Here is a 7,858-nt window from a genome sequence, read left to right as displayed (position 1 = left end):
TCTTCACTCGACGTCACTATTGTTCCATCCATGGCGTGCACGGTGCATGCCGAGCCGCAGTGGATGCATCGTCACTGCTGTGTAACGTTGCGTTGTGCGGCTTTGCTCCTGATCCATTTTCCTGATGGCCTGTGAGTCACTTCTAGCTTCCTGCCATCAAACAAGTGCTGCTAGGAGTGCCTTCTGCCATGCTTCCTGGGGGTTTTCCAGTCTGAGCTTTTAGAATGGAATTGATAGTTTGTGAGCTCCTGGCCCATAGCTGAGCTTTTAGTGGGAATAAGCCTGGTGCTGAGCAGGCCTTCGTATGTGGGGGTCACAGGCTGCCCAGGCAAAGGCATCTGTGATCTTGCGGACCCCAAATCACGGTGCTCAGGGACCTGGAGCCTGTGTAATCTTAGGGTTGGTGTTTGAGTCTGGGGGGGAAATTCCCTTTCTCAGTAAGCAGCAAGTAGAGGCCCCCAGGCCCTTCCCTGCACCTGGAGCTGCTCTGAAGGGCTGAGCAGGGGCGGGGCACCCTCCTCAGTCCCTGGGTCCCAGGAGTCAGGCACTGCTGACCTGTTGCGAGGTTAAGGAAACGAGATCTGTGCTGCTTCTCTCAGTCTGATCTGAAGCTTGGACCCGCATTAGCTAGGAAGGAACAAGGGCCAGCCCTGGGTGGCCTGGAGGGAAGGAAGGCCCAGGCCAGAAAACCTTGGACAGAGCCCTGTTCGGCTCCAAGCTGCAGCGTCTCTCTCTCTCAAATATCACCTGTGAAAAGTCCTCTTTGAACCTCAAGACTCAGCTCTTGCACCCCTCACTCTTGAAGGCTTCTCTGACCTCACTGCCCACAGTCCCCACTCTGGGCCACACGTGGTCTCCTGCACCAGACTGGGAGCTCTCCGAGGGCTGCACCTGCAGCCCCAGAGCTCAAAACAGGGCCAGGCAAGGAGATGGGGGTGGAGTTGGTCTGACCTCCACCTGCTTTATCAGCTGGGAGGAGGGGAGGGCGAGGGCCGGGGCATCGCTTCTGCCACCCGGCCTAGAAAGATGTTGTACTAGTCCGTGGCCAATAAAGACACACTGCCCCCTAAAAAACATCGGAGGGGCCTCTCTGTTCCTGTGCCTGCTGTCTAGGAGGGGCGGTAAGAAGTGCTGGGCTATCCTCACACCGCTGTGGCAGCCGGAGGGGAGGACCCCAGGGGAGGTGCCCTCCACTCTGGGCCCCGTGGCGGCTTCCCAGGCAGGCCCAGGGGCCCCTGCCTGTGCAGCCAGCCGGGCCTGTGGCAAACTCTGGATACCGTCCAGCTCAGCCAGGCCCACCAATGGAGCAATGAAGGGGCCAGTGGAGCAGTAGCCCAGAGGTCGGGTAAAGGGTGAAGTGGGGCCAGGCAGGTGAGACAGGCCACAACTCAGATCCTCCCCTGCCCGGAGCAGGAGTCCCACCACCCTCCCCGACCCCTATGAGTCACTGCCCCTCCTGGGTACCACCCGCCCAGCTGTCCGAGGGTAGCTGGCATGCCCACAACAGAGGAAGCATCCAGGTCTGCCCCAGGTCATGACACAGGGCTGGCCCGGCAGCTCTTCTGCAAGATAGACTGCCCCCCTACTACAGACCAAGATGGGGTCACAGTGGCCATGCTGAGGTGGGACCCCAGGCACCAAGGCCTTGAGAACAGCCCACTTTAGGTGAAAAGCTTCTCAAGTCTCCGCTGCTGCTACACATGACTTTATTTGTGAAGCCCCGGGCACAGCCCAGACACACAAAGAGCATGAGGGGAAGCACAGGTGTCACAGGGCATGCCCAGCCCCCACCCGGCCCCTGCCCCAGATCCTTAAGGGTGCCCCAGATCCTTAAGGGTGCCCAAGATGCAGCTCAGGCATTAGTGGGCCCTGGCCCTGCCCCCCAAGGCTGGAGAACAGGTTTGGGCCTGCCCAGATGCCCCTTCCAGCTCAGCCCACAGGCCTGTCACAGACACTTCCGCAGTCAGAGAAGGGCCCACCGGGCACGGAGCCGGCACCGTCCAGGCAAGTCCAGCTCCTAGACCCTAGTGTCTGCCCACTGGCTTCTCTTCCTGTCCACACGGTGTGGGTGCCAGGGTCTTGCCCTCTGCTCGCGGCCCCACGCACAGCAGTCTCTGGCCCTCAGGCTGAGGACTCAGCACAGCGTGGGTGGATGGTAGGAAGAGTGGCGGCTGCAGGACCGGGACTTGGCGACAGGGACTTGGCAACAGGAAGCAGAGGCAGCCATCGGGTGAGCAGCCCCAGGCAGGGCAGGAAACACCCAGCCGCAACACAGAGGGAACAGCACACGGACAGCAACACCCCAGGCTTTGGTGCAGCCCCAGAGGATAAGGAAGGCGAGGTGGGTGGGGACAGCCACCAGGGCCTGGCGCCTGCAGCACAGATCAGCAGAGCGTTCCTCAGATGGCGGTGAGTTTAATGGCAGAGCAGCCTGCAGCCCGTCTGCCTGGGGGCCAGCTCCCCTCCAGCGGGACCAGGGCCAGTCCAGCAGAGAGACGTCAAAAATCCGAACCCCAACATGAAGCACACACCTGCACATAGGCCGCACCAACACGCATACTCAGGAGACACAACACACCCGACAAAGACCCTCCTTGCTGCTGGCCAGAGTCCTTCCTCTGAGTCCCTTCCCAAGGCACCCGTCCAGGCCGAGGGATGGGGAGAGACCAGATTGCGTCTAGACCTTGTAGAGCGTCTGCAGTAGATTGTGGCGGGCAAAGGAGCAGGATTCCAGGGCGCCATTGGGCCTGCGGGGAAAGAAGGATCAGCAGGTGGGGCGGGCACCTCTGGGGGCCAGGAAGCTCAGGCTACAGCAGGGCCAGTTTCCCACCTGTGAAGATGGAGTAGGGGCCGTTTTTGAGGTCAAAATACACGCCCGACTCCATCGTTCTCATTTTCAGTGACTTTGCAAGGGAGACGGTAGCTCCCACCTTCTGCAGGTGGGGGTAGGTGGGGCTAAGAGGGGTGGGTGATACACCCGAGGCCACATGGCCTAGAGCTGGCCAGAATACAGGCCCGCCGAGCCGGCAGGGAACCTGGGCCTCTGCTCTCCACCAGACAGGCTCTCCGAGGCCTCTCCAGTGCGCACAGGGCCAGGGAGCCCTCAGCAGCCACTAATGCACATGTAAGAGTGGACCACAGAAGTCCCACCTGGGCCCCTACAAGTAACAGGTTACCATCAAGATCATTAGTCTCACTGCAGAGAAAGAAACTGGTGAAAGATGCTCAGGGAGATGGGTGAGCCTGTGGTGCAGCCAGGACCGAAGCCCACACCTTACCTGGCCCCGTCCGGGCTTGGATCCCAGACCACTGGGCTGGGACTTGAGGGAAGGGGGCATGCATATCACTCCACCGTCGCTCAGTCACCCCCGAGGCCTGGGAGCAGCTCTTTACCAAGCCCCCCTCTTTTAAAGTGGAACAGACTGAGGCCTGCACTGGAAGGCAGGCAACAAGCCAGGAGGAGGCAGCCTGTCAACTGACCATCAAGGGCGAGGGTGTCTTCTGGCGGGGGTGGTCCATGCCCAGCCCAAGGGCCACACAGGGGATGATGGGAATGCAGAGGGAACAGTCCCAACCAGGGGTTGGAAGGAGACAGAGGGAGCTGGGCTTCGTCAGGGGTTGGCAGGCGGGGGCTAGGGCCACCATGTGGGGACACCCCAGACAGCCCGAGCGAAGGCCCACGGGTTGAGGCAACATCTCCTGCAGAGGGAACAGGTGTGGGGAGAGTGCACCTCGCTGCGGGGAGGCCAGGCTGCAGCCAGCACAAGATCCAGGACCAGGGTTTGGACTTGCCCTGGACTCCGGCAGAGGAGCAGCTGCAGTGCAAGGGGCGGTTTGGGTGGGGGCAGTGTGGTGGCAGAGAAGGGGGCAGACACGGCGAGGGAGTCAGGCCCAACTAAGGAGGTGCTGCTATGCACACGGAACTAAGAGATGTCAGGTGGCAAAGAGGCCGAGGTGCCAACTAGGTCCTGGGGGACCGGCGCATGCTCCTCACCCCCCACCCCAGGCGGGCTGCCCCACAACACTTCGTCCCATGCTCTAAGCACCCTGACTGATGGTCTGGACCTGCCGGTGTTACATGTCCCCCAGGGTGCGGGAACCTCCTTTCTCCTACACGCCCTCCCACTTTCCCCCAAGGTGCTGGATTCACTGCCAGTGTGGCTGGTCAGAGCTCTAGGAGACAACCTCACCCACCCCTTGGTTGGGCAAATGGGAAGACTGAGGCCTGGGGATGGCCGGACGTCAGCTGGGGGCCACACAGGGCCTCAGTGAGGATGGGGACAAGCCTCCCAACCCACCCCTGATGGGCCCTGAAGTCTGGAGGCTCTTTACTCGACTGTGGCCAGTGCCCCACCTTTCCCAGGACGCTCCAGGACGAGGCCAAGGTTTCGTGTGTCTGGGCACTTGGCGTCCCCAGGAGAGGGGCCTGTGGCTGTGGAAGGCCGAGTGGGCAGGCCCCTTTGGCCTAGGTAGCTGAGGGAATGAACACAGAACTGCTCCCAGAGACGCTGCCGGGTACAGGACCTGGGTCAGCGGCACGACCGTGGGCCAACACCTCCTTTGACCCGGAGCTCGCTTCCTCGTCTGCAAGATGGCGCCAGTGCACATCCCCTGTCTCTCTCAGGGAGACACTGTCCCCGAGCCCTGTGTCCTCAGCTGGGCACAGGGGTGGTGAGACTCAAACACAGATGCCGAGGGCCCGAGAGGTGTGAGGGCCTCAGACACACCCCAGTCACCAGGCCAGGGAAGCCTCAGCTGACCAGAGGCCTGCACGCCTGGTCACCGGCCGTGTGAGCTGATGAGGGCACACTCACTTGGTCACGAATGCCAGCAGCAGAGGGGCAAGGGCCTTGGGGAAGTACTCCTGCTGCACCATGTGATTCAATGCCATCAGGGGGCCGTACAGGTTGGCAATGGCCTTGATCTTGTCTTCACTCTGCAAGGGGAACACACAGCAGAAGACAGGGTGAGCTTCAAAAGCTCACCTGGGGGACCCCAGGTCTCTACCACCCAGCCCCTGCTGACAGCCCCGCGGCCAAGGTCAAGCTGAATCCCAAATCCTGCCACAAAGGCCAAGGCTGCTTGAGCAGACCCAGGCCTGGGGCCAGTGTGGGTGACAGGCCCCGGCAGGACTCGAGGTGCGGGATGATGCAGCCTCTGGGGCACCCCCGCCCCCCACCCAGGGCCCGCGCTCCTTCCAGCGCACCTTGAGCAACCCCATGTGGACGAGGAGCCTGGTGAGGAAGGCGCTGGAGTTGAAGGAGGATGAGCTGAAGGCCTTCTTCATCAAGGTATCTGCAAGGCGGCGGCACAGAGGCCTAAGGGCCCGCAGCCCGAGCCACAGGCTGGGCCCTGTCTCCTGCGCTCATCAGGAGGTGAACACGGCGGGGGGGATGTGGACACAGGTGGCAGACTGAGGGGACAGCTAGCAACAGGCGAAGGGCTCAACCTGCCAGCTGGGATACCTTGGCCCTTCTCTGTCCTGGCCTCGCAAGTAAGACGGGCTTGGGCAGAGATTAAGTGAGGCAGGTCACCGCTGGGGGAGGTTTCAGCCATGCTGGGGGTGGGGGAGGGGGAATGGAGGGGAAGGGACGGGGGGAGGCATGGCCAAGGGCCCGCAGGGACCGCCTGGGCCCCTGCTTCCGAGCGAGCGAGGCTGTTCTGGGAAACCGAATTCAGGTAATCTGTTCCCACAAACGCCCACGGTGGGGCGGGGCTCTCAGGGAGCAGACACAGAGACTCCCACCCCCACCCCACCCAGCCTCCCCTCCCATGGACCCTCCCGCCTCAGTGTCACCCACAACCCCGGAGAAAGCCTCCCAAGTGTTTCCACTCCCTTCTACCCTTTCCCTCCCCCCTCTGCCTGGCCCAACCTGGCCACACTAGAGATCCTGGGAAGCCTTGGGAAAGATGCGGGGAAAGCAGGGGGACCTCCAGGTGGAGGGGACTGTGTGTGCACAGGCTCAGAGGTGGGGACAAGGGCTCGGCTCTCATCACCCCTCCTCCGAGAGGTCCGACCTTCCTGCGGTGGGCGCCACCTGCCCCGAGTTCTCACCGTATAGAACTGTATGGCTTTGGGAAAGGCCTCAGTTTCCCCATCTGCAAAAAGCAGAGAGGCGAGCACCCGGCCGGCTCTACGGCAAGAACCCACTGGAAGATCAGGTGAGAGGAGAATGTTCCGACCCAAGCCCTGGGGCAGTGAAATGCAGGAGCCAGCCGGGCCCCACCCACCCCACGTACCTACTGCATCCTGCACCGCTGACCTCACTGCGGCTTCGTCCTTGAACACAGAAGACACCTTCAGGAAGGCAGAGACCACCTTCTCCGGATCAGACGTGTCAGTCTGAGGACACAGGAGACAATGGCTGGTCACCAGGGGTGAGAGCCCAAGGTCCTTGGCACACAGTGGGGATGTGCCTGTGGCTAGAGGAGGCCTTGGCAAGAAATGGGTCTTCAATAGGCAAGGACAGGTCCTGCCTCGCCCCAAGCTGTCTCCTCAGAGCCTGGCATGGGCCCGGCCACAGCAGGTGTGCACACACACTGAGAGAATTCACGTTAAAAATCATTATCCCTGTGACCCAGCGATCCCCTTCCTGCAATCTAACCTGATGAAATAATCCAGAATGCGAACGATACTTAACATGCAAGGAAACTTCCCTCAATTTCACTGACAACGGAGAAAAGTGGAAATTATGTGAATCCACAGAAACAGTGGATGGCTTAAGTGCTACATCCACTCACTGAGATAAAGGGCACGAGAAGAGTTTTACTGACACAGGAAAATGATGAATGGTATTAAGTGAAAAGGTGGGCCACATGGAGGTTTGCATCATATAATCTCATTTATCATGGGGGAAAAAAATAAGAGTACAGAAAAATATAAACGGGAGATAAAAAGCAAAAATATCAAGCCAGCTCTGCGAGTGGCCCCTTTTATTTCTCTGTATAGACATACCTCAGAGATACTGCGGGTTTGGCTCCAGACCACAGCAATAAAGGAAATACCGCAACAAAGCGAGTCGTGAATTTTTTGGTATCCTAGTGCATTATTTAAATCTGTTAAGTGTGCAACAGCATCAAGTCTAAAAAAGCCACATACATGACTTAACACTGTATTACTAAAACATGCTAACTGTCAGCTGAGCCTTCAGCAAGTCATAATCTTTTTGTTGGTGGAAAGTATGAAATACTGTGAGAATTACCAAAACGTGACGTTATCTAGAGACATAAAGTGAGCAAATGCTGTTGGAACAATGGCACCAATAGACGTGCTCGACACAGGGTAGCCACAAACCTTTAATTTGCAAAAAACGCAGTAACCGTGAAGCACAATAAAACAAGACGTGCCTGTTTTTATCATTTAACCTCTTTAAGCCTCAGTTTTCTCGTCTGTAAAATAAGAGTGGAAGGGTCTACATTCCAGGTTGCCAAGAAGGTTAGATAAAATCATGCCCAAGTATTCAGAGCAGCAGCCAGCAGACAGGAGGTGCTCGATAACTGTCCCAGAATGAATGAAGTAACGACCCAACCAACGAACAAGTGAGGCTGGAGCAAGAACGCAAGTAGACTGGGACCTGCACAGGGGCCTGGGGCTGGACAGCTATTCTAGAAGCAGCTGGTCCTACAGAACACACAGAGGGAAGCCTAGGTGTGTGTGCTCATATGAGAGTCCTGGGAAGATTCCCGAATTCCAGTCATCACTGAGGTGCCACAGGCTTACCCTTCCTTGCAGCCCAAGTGTGTTCGCAGTGGGCTCAGACATTTGCAACCACTGGTCACACCCATTTACACGTGTCTGTGTGTGTGTGTTACAAAAAAACAACACGTGGTAGTCCCCGCCCCCCACATCGACAGTGCC

At 58.9% G+C, this 7,858-nt stretch overlaps 1 protein-coding gene across 1 annotated transcript in view; it reads right to left on the bottom strand.

Annotated features, from left to right (window-relative positions):
• Nucleotides 1–2,677: 2,677 nt before the first annotated feature.
• RANGAP1 (Ran GTPase activating protein 1) overlaps nucleotides 2,678–7,858 on the bottom strand; it is a 23,060-nt gene continuing 17,879 nt past the window's right edge. The window contains exons 12-15 of the mRNA XM_007453977.1: nucleotides 6,241–6,343; nucleotides 5,207–5,295; nucleotides 4,815–4,936; nucleotides 2,678–2,747 (exon numbers count right to left, since the gene is read on the bottom strand). Of these exons, the coding sequence (XP_007454039.1) occupies nucleotides 2,678–2,747; nucleotides 4,815–4,936; nucleotides 5,207–5,295; nucleotides 6,241–6,343 (384 nt within the window). The remainder of the gene's footprint in view (nucleotides 2,748–4,814; nucleotides 4,937–5,206; nucleotides 5,296–6,240; nucleotides 6,344–7,858) is intronic.

The sequence above is a fragment of the Lipotes vexillifer genome, unplaced genomic scaffold, assembly GCF_000442215.2.
Source record: "Lipotes vexillifer unplaced genomic scaffold, Lipotes_vexillifer_v1.1 scaffold382, whole genome shotgun sequence".
Lineage (NCBI taxonomy): Eukaryota > Metazoa > Chordata > Mammalia > Artiodactyla > Lipotidae > Lipotes > Lipotes vexillifer.
The sequence above is the reverse complement of the archived record's forward strand: the minus strand, read 5'-3'. Positions and strand labels throughout refer to the sequence as shown.